This window comes from Rhipicephalus sanguineus, chromosome 2, assembly GCF_013339695.2.
Source record: "Rhipicephalus sanguineus isolate Rsan-2018 chromosome 2, BIME_Rsan_1.4, whole genome shotgun sequence".
In the NCBI taxonomy this organism is placed as follows: domain Eukaryota; kingdom Metazoa; phylum Arthropoda; class Arachnida; order Ixodida; family Ixodidae; genus Rhipicephalus; species Rhipicephalus sanguineus.
This window is the reverse complement of record NC_051177.1, coordinates 178,361,735-178,380,813: the sequence shown is the minus strand read 5'-3', so window position 1 is coordinate 178,380,813 and position 19,079 is coordinate 178,361,735. Positions and strand designations below refer to the sequence as shown.

Sequence of the window (19,079 nt, the reverse complement as noted above, 5' to 3'; positions counted from 1 at the left end):
CTGTCTTGTGCAATAGCGCCGTAATTTTAACCTCACGATTCTGGTCACTGTGAAAGATATATACTGTGATTATGGTTCGATCGTCTCGTCTTTTGACTCCTGTGGCATAATCCGACAAGAGCCAAAGCGTTCCCACTGGCTCGCGCCACCACGAGCCACGGGACGCTCTTATTTTTCCCTGGCCGACTGGCCACGAGCGGCGTGCCGCTACACTCGAAATGAAAAACTACCGTGGGTTTCCAGTGTTAGGGTTGACGCGCTGGAGTTTTGAGTACTGTGGCGGAGCCTGGTGGCGTGTGCCTTAGTTGGTTGTGTAGTCAAAAATAGACGCCGACCGGTGAGTTACATAGTTCCCACTTGCTTTGAGCGTCTTACTTAATTTTGCGCGCAGTTTTCAGACTCAAAAAGTGCTTAAAATGTACGCAGGAACTTGCCCGCTATGCCTGCAAAGCCTGGCATGTTTGACGAGCGATCCCTGCTTCAAGAAACCGTGCCGAAAGTATGCGGACCGGGTGACGGCTCTTAGCAGCGCGCGGTCCCGAAGCGCGGTCGCCGCCGTTATTGCTGCGTGGTTAATTGCCACGAACATGAGGGTAAGGATTCTAATGTGCGGTTCTGCCGGTTCCCTGGAAAGCCTTACGAAGTGGAGCGACGGAACCGCTGGATGCATGCCGCGTGAAGTGAGCACGCGAGCAAGCCGCGGTCTGCTACGTAACGTGCTGATTCATTTTCGTGCACGCGTTCTACATATGTATATATTTCCTGTGTGTAGTCCTGACGGCACGCCGACGGCGAACACGAGGATATGCAGCCGGCACTTCGTGAGAAACGAGAAACAGGATGCCATGAGTCACCCTGCATATGTGCCTACAATTTTTCCGGCAGCTTACAGCCGGCCGCTTCCAGCTGCCCACGGTCAGCGCCCTCTAGAATATTTTCAGGCCTGCTCACTACTCCAGGCATGACCTCTGACGTCACTCATTTCTGACCCTCGTCTACTGCCGAGTAGACGTGCCCATGCATGCTCACGCCGTTCGAGAGAGCAGGATTGCTAAGCGTGACGAAGCCTGTCATGGCATACTGGTATTTCTTTTTGCGTCTGCATGAAGACCGTGTTCTCCGTTTGTGATGTGCTGCGTGGTGATGTGATGTGCTTCGTTCAGTGAATGTTCGCGTTGTACATCTGCAAGCTCTCCCAATGGAGCAGTGCTGGATGCCCAAGTGTAGCCGATATTGACAATGTAGCGAAGGTTCCAGTGTTTTCATTCTCCCAAGACAACCAAAAAGAGAAATGAGAGCAATTCACCCGGATGACATCGACATGCATTCTCTCCGTGTTTGGAAGGTGTGTGATGTCTATACTACGTGGTAGCGCATCATAAATGTGGTAGCGCATCAGAACTGTCTAATTTTAGGCCCATTTCCTTAAGCTCGACCATATGTAAAGTTCTCGTGCACGCAGTATTTAAACACATAAACATATACCTGGAACAGGAGTCTATTGTTTCGCCATATCAACATGGCTTACGCCGAGGTCTCTCAATAGTCACACAGCTACTACAACTAACACATGACATATCACAAATTCTAGATTACAGTAAACAAATAGACTTAATATTATTGGAATAATCGAAGGCTTTTGATTGTGTACCACAAAAGAAACTAATCGTGAAGCTTGAGTGTACAAAAGGTGAAGGCCCTATTATTGATTGGATGGAGAACTACCTGAGTAACCCTTGCAATGCGTGCATATCCATAACGAAAATTTCACTTAAGCATTTGCTACATCGGGAGTGCCCCAAGGCAGTGTACTGGGTCCTGTTTTATTTCTGATGTACATCAACGATTTACCTTGTAGATTAAATGTTACTAAAATCCGGCTATTCGCTGATATTGTATTTTGTACCGTGAAATTATTCTGCTAATGATTACCATGTACGAAATAATGATCTAGAATCTGTATCTTCTTGGTGTGAGGAGTGGCAGATGACTCTGATGACCAAAAAAATCTGTAACGTTTACTGTGACTAAAGAGAAACATATCTCATTTTGCTTACACTATTAATCACTCTCACTCGCTTATTTGAGCATAAATATTTAGATGTCACCTCAACGCAGCATCTTCGATGGGAAACCCGTGTCAGCAATATAACCTCGAGTGCAATAAAGCGCCTTTTCGTTTTGAGAAGACCCCTTCATACAAAGCTGCTGGCATACAAGATGCTTATTAAACCAGTGTTGGAGTACGCCAATATTGCTTGGTTTCCGTATACAAAAGAACTAATCGCAAGAAGGGGTGCACAGTGAGGCAATGAGGTTCATTTATGATAAATATAACCTAACAGATTCTCCTACTGAATTACTAACTAAAGCTGGACTATTAACAATACAAAGTAGGGCAAAAATACCAATACTAAAGTTTTGTTTCAATTAATTCATGATTACATAAACATCGACCTGTCAAGACTAATGCCTTTCAGTCGTTCTAGGTTAACACGATAGAGGCACTCTCAAACACCTAATGAATAAACTTTCAATACAAATTGATTCAAATATTCATATTTCCCGCAAACCATAAGATAATGGAACCAACTCAGTTGAAGAACACGTGGACTAAAATAAAACAAAAACGCATCAACATTGCACAGAAGTGAAAAAAATTCCCCCACCTCCCCGAAGGGAATCGTGAGGAAATGCGAATGCATTTCTTGCGCCGAGAGTACACGGCGTAGTAATTTTAATGGCGTAAAGCTGGACATATCGACGCGCTCAAGTGTCTCCCTTTTGCACGCCTCTTTCAACGAATGCTTCCTACGTGCGTTCGTAATCACCTCATGGATGTTGCCACCGCCATGGAGGAAAGAAAAAAGAAAGGAGGTAGCATTATGTCACGCAGCCAGCCTTGGCAAGCCAACTCGCTTTGAAGCCAGCAGTGTCGGCCCAACACGTGACCTTTTGCGTCAAGATCACGCAAAAATTGAGGTTTGCCGAGATTTCGGGTATGGCACCCGGTAGCTTTAATTGAAGCGCGCTTGTTCGGCGCAGACCGGCCGGGTCACAGAGGACGTTCAAAAACGAACTCCGCCGGTAGTACTAAAATCTACCCGCGCGCTCTGACGTTTTGATCACGTGTTGGGCCGACACGGTGGGCTTCAATCGCGTGACGTCATGCTCCCTGCTTTGTTTTTCCTTCCTCCATGGCCACCGCCTTCAATGCAGCACAAACGCGTTTAGAACGCGCTGTTTTCAGGCTGTGCCAAGGCAGCACAAACGCTACAAACGCGTTTCAAACGCGCTGCATTGAGGCGGTGGCACAGGGAGGAGAGAGAGCGAACGGCGAGAGAAGGAGCCGCGAACCACTGCACCTACCCTCCCGCGCGCCCGCAGCTGTTGCTATGGGAGAGGGAGTGAGAGCGGAGAGGCGCGCGGACAACGCCGGATGCTTCACACAGCCCGACTAAGAAATGCATTCGCATTTAAAAACAAATGGAAAGAGTAACATAGCGTATCGCCTAACCGCACACGTGCTGAGAAGATAGGCGACCTCCTTCTCCATGAGAGACAACGATGCCTCACTTATGCATGCGTCCCCCATTTGGTTAATATGGAATGCCTCTACACTTCTCTACTGGACTGCGAACGATGTTTTGACAATATCTTTGCATCGGCATTCCATGACAGAGGAAATAAATATTTTCAGTGGCCAGTCAGCGGTAGTCCGTGTCCGTGTCGATCCTCGCTCTGAACACAAACATGCTACCGTAACAACTAGCCCCACTTTCAATACTCTTGCAACTTAGTTCTTCTGTTATTAACGCTTCATCTTTAAATGTGTTCTTAGATATGGTAGAAGTAAATGTACATGCTGAGCAATCTCTCTGCACTGTATTTTTCTTTTTTCAGTTTTTTTGTCTTCTTGTAACTCGTCTCCGGACTCTCTATTTCGATAATCTTATTGCATCATTCGACACCATACCATTATAATTGTTGTAATTTGTAGTTTTGCCATGATATGTAGTCTTACCATTCGCATTGCTAGTGCTAATTTTGATGGATTGATTATCTATTGATTTCCAGGCTACAAATGAAGTGATGGTGCTTCTTTTCGTTTTGATATGTATGCCCTTCATGGAATTATCTCCTTGTGAGATCGGCAGTATTGCTGAATAAATAAATTAAATGTATTGGATGCATATATATATAAAGCCACAAATAAAAATAATTCAGAAGAAATATTTCAGATGCCCGCGACCAGGGATTCCAACCTGCGACCTCTCGCTTCGCAGTTCGCTGCATTAGACAAGCATGCCTTGCGTCATTCGTTGTCCAGTATACTAACCGTAGAGAACAAACGTACGCGGCGCTGGGTGAAATGCATGGGACGCCACACGTGGCGAATTAAAATAATTCGAGATGCGGGCCATCCTGCATCGTTGCCCGCGCTGTGTTTGCTTCGTATCACAAGGAACCCACACTAGTTTTCCATTTTGGATTGTAGCACCGCGCCACTGGTGCCCTGTCGGCCAGGGAAAAAGAGTAGCTTCCCGCGGCTCGTGGTAACGTGAGCTAGTAGGAGGTCGATTCCACGAAAGATCAAAAAAGTGTGTATATTTGATGTTTCCGATTTTCCTGATAATTTTGTATGTTGTGCACATATGACTGCACAGCACGAAATCGCAGTTCGTTTTCAAATAAAAATTTTTTTCATAACAGGAAAATTCGACAAGTGTCGCCCGTTGACGACGACCAGTTTACGAAGAGTGCGTTTTCGTAAATTCGCGACCATGCTGGCAGCTACTGAAGCTATATATTACAAATATCTTTCTTTTTGGCAGAAGTAGAAGTAAAGCGGAAATAGCTCTTATGTTTTCATAGAATTCTGAGCAAATTATGTATTTTTAAAAATTCACGAAAAAACGCTGCGTTTTGAAAATCAGTCAAATTTGGGACGCTATGGCTACTTCTGTGAACATCTTAGCTTGTTCATATTTGCAGCATGAATAGGCCTCTATGTGAATAATGAACCTCTGCATTTGTATTTCTCTAATAATTTTCAAAGTAGTAAATTTTCATGCTCGAAACACCAAAAAGAGAAAAGTGCTCCTCGATTCAAAAATCTATAATAAAAAAAACCCAATCTCAATTTTGTTCAAAGTCCCCCAAAATGTTCTCGAAGGACTGCAGAATGATATTATGAAAAAACATGTTGCATCATTTTTATTAGCACAAAAGCAGAAAATGTCAAACATTGTGTTTCCAGAGCGTGGTGGCTACTGCGTGAAGGACATCTCTAGTAACAAGAAAATACAGTAACACGTCTTTTTTCTTCTCTGTGCTTCGCTAAACAACAGTAATGATCTATTGTCGGAAAGTGGGAACTGTTTTGTAAAAAAAAAAGATCGTTCCAATTAAATGCATTTGCGACACCACTTATATTCCTCGTCGACGGGCAGCACGGACATTTTCATTCCTCTGGATAATTTTTTTTAAGTAAATGCACTTACCTATATAAAAGCAACGAAGCTAAACGCGAAATTGGTGTAGCTGAGTCGATCATGCATTGTAAGAATGCGAGAAATCGCAAATAGCGACAGTGGTGAACGGCGAGTACCGAAGTGCAACCTAAGCACACCAGCCACACATTGTTTGCCAGGCTTTGTCGCTCTGCACGAGAAAATGCTGGGGTGTCGATTGCGTTGGTTACACGATACATTTTTCACCGCTCGTCGCTCTCCCGCCCGGTCTCTGGATCCGCACCGTGCGGATCGTGTGGCGGATCGAGTGGCCCGCGCTACAAGCACTCGCGTAAACGGAGTAGAATGCGTTAGGCGGACAGGGGCAGAGGACGGCGCGATAAACGCCCGCCTGAGCAGACGACAGCAACGAGCACGGCTGTGCCAGTCAGCCAAACACCACCTGAGATAGAAGTTAAGCATCCAAATTGTGCTTCACCTTGATGCGATCACTGTCCTGCGCTCTGAAGGTGGCTACGGGTAGGCGTTATAGCCATGACCGAGATTTTGTACGGACTGCCTCATGGTGCACAAAAAGAAAATTCCGCTGCAGCGGAATTTTCGCTATGTAGAAGATATCGTATCGAGTCTCTTTTGCGGAGAGTCATGAAGTAGGATGCGCGCTCAATTCAAGAGGGAGACCAGATCTGCCAGCACTGCTTCAAGAGATACAAGGAGATGCAAAACAAAGCAGATGCAATGCAAACAAAACGTGTTTTGTCCGTGGCCAAAACTGCTGCCACCAATCTTCACGTAATCGATTCTTTTTAAATTCTGCATTGATCACATAAGGTTTGACAACGTACACATTTGGGCCAACAAAAACCACACGTCTTGGCGACCGCTCTCCAGAAATTCATTTCCATTCATGAAGAGACCTTGGCTTTTATACCAATCTCTCAATTCTGGCACAGCACATCATCATAAGAGACGCATGGAGGGAATGCGTTCTTTAGCACTCAAGATATGAATTATACTCAACTGAAATAGATGAAAGAAAAGGAGGCTACAACTGAAAGTGCCTACTGTGGACTGAGGGATGTCTAACACTGGCGTGAAGTCGCACACCACGCAAATGCATTTAATTGGAACGATATTTTTTTCTTTACAAAACAGTTCCCACTTTCCGACAATAGATCATTACTGTTGTTTAGCGAAGCTCAGAGAAGAAAAAGACGTGTTACTGTATTTTCTTGTTACCAGAGATGTCCTTCACGCAGTAGCCACAACGCTCTGGAAACACAATGTTTGACATCTTCTGCTTTTGTACTAATAAAAATGATGCAACATGTTTTTTCGTAATATCATTCTGCAGTCCTTTGAAAACATTTTGGGGGACTTTGAACAAAATTGAAATTGGGTTTTTTTATTAGAGATTTTTGAATCGAGGAGCACTTTTCTCTTTTTGGTGTTTCGAGCATGAAAATTTACTACTTTGAAAATTATTAGAGAAATACAAATGCAGAGGTTCATTATTCACATAGAGGCCTATTCATGCTGCAAATATGAACAAGCTAAGATGTTCACAGAAGTAGCCATAGCGTCCCAAATTTGACTGATTTTCAAAAACGCAGCGTTTTTCGTGAATTTTTAAAAATACATAATTTGCTCAGAATTCTATGAAATCATACCAGCTATTTCCTCTTTACTTCTACTTCCGCCAAAAAGAAAGATATTTGTAATATAAAGCTTCAGTAGCTGCCAGCATGATTGCGAATTTACGAAAACGCACTCTTCGTAAAATGGTCATCGTCAACCGGCGACACTTGTCGAATTTTCCTGTGATGAAAAAAATTTTTATTTGAAAACGAACTGCGATTTCGTGCTGTGCAGTCATATGTGCACAACATACAAAATTATCAGGAAAATCGGAAACATCAAATATACACCGTTTTTCGATCTTTCGTGGAAACGACCAGGAACGCTTTGGCTCTTGTAGGTTTATGCCCCAACAGGGAAGAAACGAGACGGCTGAACCCGAATCACATTATTTCGAAAGCAAGTATATGGATACTCTCAGAGGGTTTGTGCCGCCACGGTCATGTGCCGGATATGTATATGTGCTTGTATATAAATAAAAGCCAAACAGAAAAAATCACGCCATATCACTTCAGTAACATACATAATGAAATGTCGGAGAACTTCAAAAAAATCCTGCTGATGGCACGTACAATTAAGTCGACGTAGGCACCAATTTCCTCAATTTTTAAAGAAATTATTTTGGAAAAGCATTGATAACATCCATGGCCGAACGATGACTTGTGTATACAACTATGAATGCTTGTATGTGCTGCAGCTGCCCTATCGATTAATTGAGGCTTCATTGTGGTATGCCTCCGTATACAGACAGACAGAAGACTATCAGAGTGTTTGTGACATAGCGAACCTTCGGGGACTGCCTACATCTCATGCAGGAAGATTGTGGATACTTGCTCCGTATTATATTATAACCAAATGATAATCAGCAAAGCGATGTAGCTGCCAGCACCAAAGTATCGCGCAGTGCGCTGCCAGCATACACATAAAATAAAAGAGTATTCATTTACGTCTGCTAGTTTTTCGAATTACTTCTTTTTGAAAACAACCAGAGAATGGAATCAACTCCCAGAAGCGATGGTAAGTGCAACTGATAATAATGCATTTTGTCTCTGCTGTGACTACTGACGCGTATGGGACATTTCTCAGTGTTCTGACATTCGCATGCTGTACCATTTCGATAGTAAACGGTAACTATTGTTGCACATTGCATTTGTTATTTACTGTAATTCAGCATTGTGTTTAACCTGTGTCTACTGACGAAAAATGTACGAACTCATATAATCGATCTGTCACTTGTACATTGTATCTTTTGCGTTATTCACCATTTTTAGTACAGCTAAGAAACATGTTTGACTTTCTATTTTTGTATTTCACCCATCCCCCCTGCGTAATGCCAAAACACCGTTGCAAGTGTGTCTGCAAATAAATGAATAAAAATACCCCATTGCGGTAACTGAGCGCAATGTGCGCTCACCGTATATATTTCTGTTTTATTTTATATTTCTGTGTGTTGTTTTTGCATACAATTCTGTGTTTTGTTTTTCTCGAAGGCAGTTATTTTGACTGCAAAAAATTGCAGTGGCTTAGCTCGGCTATGCCAGGATATACATAGCGTTAGCAAAGGTTCAGCTGATTATTCTAAGCTTTCCAGATTGTCTAGGATTAGCTTGATTGTCATGCTTACTGTTGCTCCAATGACACACACACGGTGTGCGTATTATGTGGCACATTAATATTTATTATTGCTCAACGTCGGGTTGCTTCTCTATTGCCACAAGGACGGCTCGGTGGTCAGTGAAGTAACACGCTGCCGTCGCTGAGCATCCAGTGACGCCGCTTTGCTAGACGTTCCTTCGTTTCCTCCAGTGTATCCGCAGCACGTTTAGCCTTCTTCTGGTCATTCTTCATACGCTGAACCGGTAATTGCCAGGCAACTATTTCGCGATCCAATGAGATAAGCTTCTCTGCTCTTCCTCGCCGTCGAGCAGCATTTGCGCTCTCCTCCTCCATGGCGTTATCCACCTGCAAACGCCAGTCAGAGGCGCTATCAAGCGGCCCCAGCGCAGTGTCAGACGGCGACTGCACATCGAAGGTGAATAGCTGAGCGCGCGCTGACGCCGCTGTGTTTACGACGTCGCTCCTCTCGAATGCGGCGCATACCAGCAACGGCAGGCCGCGCGCGGCATTGTCGGAGGGCGCGTGAGATGCCAGCTCCGGTGACCCAGCTGTGTGACATCACTCATCCTTGCGTATACGCAGCCCGGCTCACGACGCTCCACGCGAAATGGGCTCCGGCGAGGCAAGTGTAGCTAACACTACAAAACATCTTTCGTTTCGACAGAAATGTCCAGCAGGACTTGGGCGTAGTATTTTCGTAGAGCGCCGACAGCGAAAACCTATGCGGAGCGTGTCGGCGTTATCCTACTTAGACGAAAAAGAGGCGCGTCCGATTGAGGGCGACTCCATAGCACCTCGCCCCCAATCTCTTGAGGCTAGTTCAACAGATGGCTCATAGTTTGGTATGCGTTGTGTTTTCATTACAAGCTTTGCGTTGAAGCGATAGACCGCACAAAGGTCACTTCACTCACTACAGCAGCCGTGCTTGCTAAAGGAATGAACAGCTATAATTTCTTCTTCATCATCAGCCTGTCTACGCCCACTGCAGGGCAAAGGCCTCTCCCATGTTCCGCCATCAACCCGGTCCTGTGCTTTCTGCTTCCACGTTATACCTACAAACTTCGTAATCTCATCTACCCACCTAATTTTCTGTCTCCCCTCACGCGTTTGCCATCTCTTGATCTCCAGTCAGTTACCCTTAATGACCTCCGGTTATCCTGCCGACGTGCTACGTGCCCGGCCCATATCCATTTCTTCTTCTTGATTTCAACTATGATGTCCTTAACCCCCGTTTGTTCCCTGACCCACTCTGCCCTCTTCCTGTCTCTTAAGGTTACACCTATCATTTTCTTTTCCATCGCTCGCTGCGTCGTCCTCAATTTAAGTTGATCTCTCTTTGTAAGTCTCCAGGTTTGTGCTCCGTAGGTAAGTACCGGTAAGATGCAGCTGTTATACCTTCCTCTTGAGGGATAGTGGCAGACTACCATTGGTAGACTATCATGGTAGTCTACCATAGTGGTAGACTACCATGATAATGCTTGCCGAATGGGTCCCATCCCATCCTTATTCGTCTAGTTATTGCACTCTCATGATTCGACTCCGCGGTTACTACCTGTCCTAAGTAGACGTACTCCTTTACAACTTCCAGTGTCTCGCCGCCTATCGCAAAGCGCTTTTCTCTGCCAAGATTGTTCCACATTACTTTAGTTTTATGCATTTTAATTTTCAGACCTACTCTTCTACTTTCCGTATCCAGTTCAGTAATCATTAGCTGTAATTAGTCTCCCGCGTTACTCATCAATGCAATGTCATCAGCGAATTGCAGGTTACTGAGATACTGTCCATTAACTCTTATCCCTAACTCTTCCCAATCTAGGGCCCTGAAAACCTCCTGTTTTCAGGGCCCTAGATTTCTTCTTATGTCATTCCAATTTGTTGTTCTCGCATTCATTGCTTCGCCCTTGCGGCGAAACTGTCCGTTTTACACTGCTATGATTCCGCATAGGCAGCATCGCATGACTGCAACTCACGCAACCAAAGCCTGACAGTTAGCCAAGAATATTACGTACACACCAACCTTAACCAACACCAGCCAATAGCAAGCGAAAGTTAGCCTGTGCTCTCTCTCTCTCTTTCTGCGCGGCATACTTATATTTACATGGCTAGATACAAGTTTAAATGCTCTAGTTTACGTATATGGCTAAAGTTTTAAAAAAAGGGGATGTGCTATCGTCACCATATAGAGCAAATAAATGAGAACCACCATTGTGCGTCGAAATCTGACTTACCATTGTGTTGAACATTAAGAATTTTTTTAGAGTCCTGGTCTTCTACGGTAAGAGAAATATTTGTAGACCTGATATTACTGAGAGAAAAAGAAAAGGTATTATGCGTCCGTCAGTGTAACCCCAATACATACAACGCTGAAAATACTGAAATAAATATAAAGCTTGTACTTTTTATCAATTGATATTACTTTCAACAAAAATGTAATGCTTGGCTGTGGCGTAATGAGCTTCTGTGTAAACAAGCAAGACAGCGTCGCTCTGCTTAGTAACGCGCTGTTCCCTTACTGTCGACAAATATATTTGGCGCTCCACTAGTTACATGACCGAAAAGAATTTAAAGCAGGAGAAAACATTTGGTCCAGCGTTATGCTACACAGCCCTAGAAATGAGATATGAAACCCGGCTGGGTACCGCATATGCAAAACACTTTGTGCACAAAATTTCCCAACAGAAACCAGACTGTGTATGTGGCCACGTGCGTAAGCCCGCGATATTAGACAGATTTAGTTGGGCGTCCGCGGCACCTTGGTGGACGCAGCCTGGCAGCCATTTGCTATTGCAGGCTGTGTCCGTAAAGCTGTTGCGGACGCTCAACTAAATCTTTCCATTACGAGCAAAGACGACAGCTACTACCAGATTTAAACGTACTGGACCGTCGGCCCTTCAGACTCGGGAAATTCCTTAGTCCGTGGCCAACACGTGCCTTGCAAAAGGGGCGCTGCAGCGACACAGAAGTTTCCAAAAATGAGTGGCGTACTTTTAAATCATTGAGAAAACATTTATGTTCAACTTATGCCTATAGTCTAACCTGAACGTGCGGCCATGGCGGCTGCATTTTCGATGGAGGAAAAATGTTTGAGGTCCCGTGTACCTAGATTTAGGTGCACAATAAAGAACCCCAGGTGGACGAAATTTCCGGAGCCCTCCACTACGGCGTCTCTCATAATATTGTCGTAGTTTTGGGACGTTAAACCCCGGATATTGTCACGTGGTCCTGACGTCGACGAAGACAACAGTCAGCACGTCCGAGATGAAACTGTTTATTTGGCGGAACTTGTGGCCGAGAAACTGAGAACTAGAACTACAGCAATACACACTACAATGATAGCGGCTAACAGTGCGTCGTCCGTCGATCAACTGACAAGCGGTCAAGCGCGTCGGCTTTTATACAGGCGCTATGGAACTTTCCAGCAATATCGCTGGTGGCGGCGTTATCTCTCGACAAAGCTGGAACAATCGCGTGCGGCGCACAATCTTAACAAAACGATCTACTAAAATCGTGAAGCTTCTCGAACACTGCTTCGCGGCCAGCGTCGAGCGTTGATAACCGTCCTTGCTGGTCAAACTCGAACACATCAAAATAAAAGAAGCGGGCGTGGCAATATTATTATTAACCTGAACTTGCGTGCTAAGTGTGGCTTCAGTGTAAACATTACTCTGTGTCCCTGTGACTGTAATTTGCCAATTACAGTGTTGTTACGTGACTGGATGCCATGTAGTGTTGTTTTCAGCACAAACAGCGTTCGTGTGACTTCATTTTATGCTATCTATTGTGTTACGTGCCTGCACTGTATTGATGCAAAAGCCTTAAACGCGTCATCAAGCGCGAAAATTGACCGTCGGCGTCCCGCGTCGGCGGCTTCAGCACGAGCGATGCAAAAAGTCATTATCACATGAGGACAGCGCCATATGACGTCGCTATAGTGTCACATAACGTGACGTCATCCCATGACATTGTGTCTTGGTCAAACGTGGGCCGATCACGGAGGCAGTGTAAAGCAAGTGAGATGTAGAAAGCTTGCAATCCTTCCATCGAGGAGCAGGGCAAGACCCCGGTACTTGCAAAAAGCTTCAAGCACAAATGACGCATGAAAAGAAACACACAAGGCGAGTGCGAACTAACAACTGTCACCGCACGACACATCCAGCGCGGTGCTAAAACGCAAAAAAGGATGCACGAAATAACGCAGAGGTATGCACAGGACGAGCGCGAACTGTCACTGTTGTCACTTCAACTAGTCCCTCCTTTGGCTCTTCTAGCCAGCAGCTCGCTCCTTTCGCAAACGCGGCCGCTGCGGCAAGCAATGTGACCTTCGCGCAGTCTATAGCTTCAACGCAAACATTGCGGTGAAAGCACAAGGCGTACAAAACTCCCGCTCAAGAGATAATCGCGCGAGCACGGTCGACCACGCCCTGTATGACAAAGTACAAACCGGAGGGACACATCCCAACTCCGGCGAAACACTAGAGACTTTTGGAATTGGGTACCCAAGAACTTTACGAGCCACCAGGGCGCATGCGATGAACACAAGCCACTCTCGGACACGTGCGCTCGAGAAAGAATAAAACGTTTATTGATGTTCTGTGAGAACATCGGCGAGTGGGATCCTTAGTCCGGGATCCCAATGGCGCGCGCCGCTGTCCTCGCACGTTTCACAAGGGTCTATTGGGTCTTCTGATCCGAGCTTGACAAAGCTGGTTGTCCCAAGACCGCGTAGCACCCCCCTTTGGGCGGCAAACGAAGCCGGAGTGTGCGTGACCACAAGAGAAAAAAATAAAGACGGCGCTTGGCGGTGGGCGCGTGAAGACACGGCTCGCGTTCCCTGCCGACGCCGATTTTGGTCACTAAACTAAAACAACATTTGGGTCTAGTTGGTACATATTCCTGACGCTAAAATTACAACGCAAACAAACTCCTTTGTCCTTACTTCTTTTTACCTCTTTGTCCCTTCGTACACCTGAAGGTCATTTCATGGCTTATATATGCATTGGCGTATGAAGGACTACAGCAGTTGTTAGTCAGCGTTCTGTCGTAGGTTTCTTTTCTTCGTGGCTGTCTTGTGCAATAGCGCCGTAATTTTAACCTCACGATTCTGGTCACTGTGAAAGATATATACTGTGATTATGGTTCGATCGTCTCGTCTTTTGACTCCTGTGGCATAATCCGACAAGAGCCAAAGCGTTCCCACTGGCTCGCGCCACCACGAGCCACGGGACGCTCTTATTTTTCCCTGGCCGACTGGCCACGAGCGGCGTGCCGCTACACTCGAAATGAAAAACTACCGTGGGTTTCCAGTGTTAGGGTTGACGCGCTGGAGTTTTGAGTACTGTGGCGGAGCCTGGTGGCGTGTGCCTTAGTTGGTTGTGTAGTCAAAAATAGACGCCGACCGGTGAGTTACATAGTTCCCACTTGCTTTGAGCGTCTTACTTAATTTTGCGCGCAGTTTTCAGACTCAAAAAGTGCTTAAAATGTACGCAGGAACTTGCCCGCTATGCCTGCAAAGCCTGGCATGTTTGACGAGCGATCCCTGCTTCAAGAAACCGTGCCGAAAGTATGCGGACCGGGTGACGGCTCTTAGCAGCGCGCGGTCCCGAAGCGCGGTCGCCGCCGTTATTGCTGCGTGGTTAATTGCCACGAACATGAGGGTAAGGATTCTAATGTGCGGTTCTGCCGGTTCCCTGGAAAGCCTTACGAAGTGGAGCGACGGAACCGCTGGATGCATGCCGCGTGAAGTGAGCACGCGAGCAAGCCGCGGTCTGCTACGTAACGTGCTGATTCATTTTCGTGCACGCGTTCTACATATGTATATATTTCCTGTGTGTAGTCCTGACGGCACGCCGACGGCGAACACGAGGATATGCAGCCGGCACTTCGTGAGAAACGAGAAACAGGATGCCATGAGTCACCCTGCATATGTGCCTACAATTTTTCCGGCAGCTTACAGCCGGCCGCTTCCAGCTGCCCACGGTCAGCGCCCTCTAGAATATTTTCAGGCCTGCTCACTACTCCAGGCATGACCTCTGACGTCACTCATTCTGACCCTCGTCTACTGCCGAGTAGACGTGCCCATGCATGCTCACGCCGTTCGAGAGAGCAGGATTGCTAAGCGTGACGAAGCCTGTCATGGCATACTGGTATTTCTTTTTGCGTCTGCATGAAGACCGTGTTCTCCGTTTGTGATGTGCTGCGTGGTGATGTGATGTGCTTCGTTCAGTGAATGTTCGCGTTGTACATCTGCAAGCTCTCCCAATGGAGCAGTGCTGGATGCCCAAGTGTAGCCGATATTGACAATGTAGCGAAGGTTCCAGTGTTTTCATTCTCCCAAGACAACCAAAAAGAGAAATGAGAGCAATTCACCCGGATGACATCGACATGCATTCTCTCCGTGTTTGGAAGGTGTGTGATGTCTATACTACGTGGTAGCGCATCATAAATGTGGTAGCGCATCAGAACTGTCTAATTTTAGGCCCATTTCCTTAAGCTCGACCATATGTAAAGTTCTCGTGCACGCAGTATTTAAACACATAAACATATACCTGGAACAGGAGTCTATTGTTTCGCCATATCAACATGGCTTACGCCGAGGTCTCTCAATAGTCACACAGCTACTACAACTAACACATGACATATCACAAATTCTAGATTACAGTAAACAAATAGACTTAATATTATTGGAATAATCGAAGGCTTTTGATTGTGTACCACAAAAGAAACTAATCGTGAAGCTTGAGTGTACAAAAGGTGAAGGCCCTATTATTGATTGGATGGAGAACTACCTGAGTAACCCTTGCAATGCGTGCATATCCATAACGAAAATTTCACTTAAGCATTTGCTACATCGGGAGTGCCCCAAGGCAGTGTACTGGGTCCTGTTTTATTTCTGATGTACATCAACGATTTACCTTGTAGATTAAATGTTACTAAAATCCGGCTATTCGCTGATATTGTATTTTGTACCGTGAAATTATTCTGCTAATGATTACCATGTACGAAATAATGATCTAGAATCTGTATCTTCTTGGTGTGAGGAGTGGCAGATGACTCTGATGACCAAAAAATCTGTAACGTTTACTGTGACTAAAGAGAAACATATCTCATTTTGCTTACACTATTAATCACTCTCACTCGCTTATTTGAGCATAAATATTTAGATGTCACCTCAACGCAGCATCTTCGATGGGAAACCCGTGTCAGCAATATAACCTCGAGTGCAATAAAGCGCCTTTTCGTTTTGAGAAGACCCCTTCATACAAAGCTGCTGGCATACAAGATGCTTATTAAACCAGTGTTGGAGTACGCCAATATTGCTTGGTTTCCGTATACAAAAGAACTAATCGCAAGAAGGGGTGCACAGTGAGGCAATGAGGTTCATTTATGATAAATATAACCTAACAGATTCTCCTACTGAATTACTAACTAAAGCTGGACTATTAACAATACAAAGTAGGGCAAAAATACCAATACTAAAGTTTTGTTTCAATTAATTCATGATTACATAAACATCGACCTGTCAAGACTAATGCCTTTCAGTCGTTCTAGGTTAACACGATAGAGGCACTCTCAAACACCTAATGAATAAACTTTCAATACAAATTGATTCAAATATTCATATTTCCCGCAAACCATAAGATAATGGAACCAACTCAGTTGAAGAACACGTGGACTAAAATAAAACAAAAACGCATCAACATTGCACAGAAGTGAAAAAAATTCCCCCACCTCCCCGAAGGGAATCGTGAGGAAATGCGAATGCATTTCTTGCGCCGAGAGTACACGGCGTAGTAATTTTAATGGCGTAAAGCTGGACATATCGACGCGCTCAAGTGTCTCCCTTTTGCACGCCTCTTTCAACGAATGCTTCCTACGTGCGTTCGTAATCACCTCATGGATGTTGCCACCGCCATGGAGGAAAGAAAAAGAAAGGAGGTAGCATTATGTCACGCAGCCAGCCTTGGCAAGCCAACTCGCTTTGAAGCCAGCAGTGTCGGCCCAACACGTGACCTTTTGCGTCAAGATCACGCAAAAATTGAGGTTTGCCGAGATTTCGGGTATGGCACCCGGTAGCTTTTAATTGAAGCGCGCTTGTTCGGCGCAGACCGGCCGGGTCACAGAGGACGTTCAAAAACGAACTCCGCCGGTAGTACTAAAATCTACCCGCGCGCTCTGACGTTTTGATCACGTGTTGGGCCGACACGGTGGGCTTCAATCGCGTGACGTCATGCTCCCTGCTTTGTTTTTCCTTCCTCCATGGCCACCGCCTTCAATGCAGCACAAACGCGTTTAGAACGCGCTGTTTTCAGGCTGTGCCAAGGCAGCACAAACGCTACAAACGCGTTTCAAACGCGCTGCATTGAGGCGGTGGCACAGGGAGGAGAGAGAGCGAACGGCGAGAGAAGGAGCCGCGAACCACTGCACCTACCCTCCCGCGCGCCCGCAGCTGTTGCTATGGGAGAGGGAGTGAGAGCGGAGAGGCGCGCGGACAACGCCGGATGCTTCACACAGCCCGACTAAGAAATGCATTCGCATTTAAAAACAAATGGAAAGAGTAACATAGCGTATCGCCTAACCGCACACGTGCTGAGAAGATAGGCGACCTCCTTCTCCATGAGAGACAACGATGCCTCACTTATGCATGCGTCCCCCATTTGGTTAATATGGAATGCCTCTACACTTCTCTACTGGACTGCGAACGATGTTTTGACAATATCTTTGCATCGGCATTCCATGACAGAGGAAATAAATATTTTCAGTGGCCAGTCAGCGGTAGTCCGTGTCCGTGTCGATCCTCGCTCTGAACACAAACATGCTACCGTAACAACTAGCCCCACTTTCAATACTCTTGCAACTTAGTTCTTCTGTTATTAACGCTTCATCTTTAAATGTGTTCTTAGATATGGTAGAAGTAAATGTACATGCTGAGCAATCTCTCTGCACTGTATTTTTCTTTTTTCAGTTTTTTTGTCTTCTTGTAACTCGTCTCCGGACTCTCTATTTCGATAATCTTATTGCATCATTCGACACCATACCATTATAATTGTTGTAATTTGTAGTTTTGCCATGATATGTAGTCTTACCATTCGCATTGCTAGTGCTAATTTTGATGGATTGATTATCTATTGATTTCCAGGCTACAAATGAAGTGATGGTGCTTCTTTTCGTTTTGATATGTATGCCCTTCATGGAATTATCTCCTTGTGAGATCGGCAGTATTGCTGAATAAATAAATTAAATGTATTGGATGCATATATATATAAAAGCCACAAATAAAAATAATTCAGAAGAAATATTTCAGATGCCCGCGACCAGGGATTCCAACCTGCGACCTCTCGCTTCGCAGTTCGCTGCATTAGACAAGCATGCCTTGCGTCATTCGTTGTCCAGTATACTAACCGTAGAGAACAAACGTACGCGGCGCTGGGTGAAATGCATGGGACGCCACACGTGGCGAATTAAAATAATTCGAGATGCGGGCCATCCTGCATCGTTGCCCGCGCTGTGTTTGCTTCGTATCACAAGGAACCCACACTAGTTTTCCATTTTGGATTGTAGCACCGCGCCACTGGTGCCCTGTCGGCCAGGGAAAAAGAGTAGCTTCCCGCGGCTCGTGGTAACGTGAGCTAGTAGGAGGTCGATTCCACGAAAGATCAAAAAAGTGTGTATATTTGATGTTTCCGATTTTCCTGATAATTTTGTATGTTGTGCACATATGACTGCACAGCACGAAATCGCAGTTCGTTTTTCAAATAAAATTTTTTTCATAACAGGAAAATTCGACAAGTGTCGCCCGTTGACGACGACCAGTTTACGAAGAGTGCGTTTTCGTAAATTCGCGACCATGCTGGCAGCTACTGAAGCTATATATTACAAATATCTTTCTTTTTGGCAGAAGTAGAAGTAAAGCGGAAATAGCTCTTATGTTTTCATAGAATTCTGAGCAAATTATGTATTTTTAAAAATTCACGAAAAACGCTGCGTTTTTGAAAATCAGTCAAATTTGGGACGCTATGGCTACTTCTGTGAACATCTTAGCTTGTTCATATTTGCAGCATGAATAGGCCTCTATGTGAATAATGAACCTCTGCATTTGTATTTCTCTAATAATTTTCAAAGTAGTAAATTTTCATGCTCGAAACACCAAAAAGAGAAAAGTGCTCCTCGATTCAAAAATCTATAATAAAAAAAACCCAATCTCAATTTTGTTCAAAGTCCCCCAAAATGTTCTCGAAGGACTGCAGAATGATATTATGAAAAAACATGTTGCATCATTTTTATTAGCACAAAAGCAGAAAATGTCAAACATTGTGTTTCCAGAGCGTGGTGGCTACTGCGTGAAGGACATCT

The 19,079-nt window shown here is 45.1% G+C and overlaps 1 protein-coding gene across 1 annotated transcript in view; it reads right to left on the bottom strand.

The window, feature by feature from the left end:
* Window positions 1-19,079, bottom strand: part of LOC119383881 (uncharacterized) — a 76,492-nt gene that overhangs the window by 33,487 nt on the left and 23,926 nt on the right. Inside the window, exon 3 of the mRNA XM_049412699.1 lies at window positions 10,958-11,034. Within this exon, the coding sequence (XP_049268656.1) occupies window positions 10,958-11,034 (77 nt within the window). The remainder of the gene's footprint in view (window positions 1-10,957; window positions 11,035-19,079) is intronic.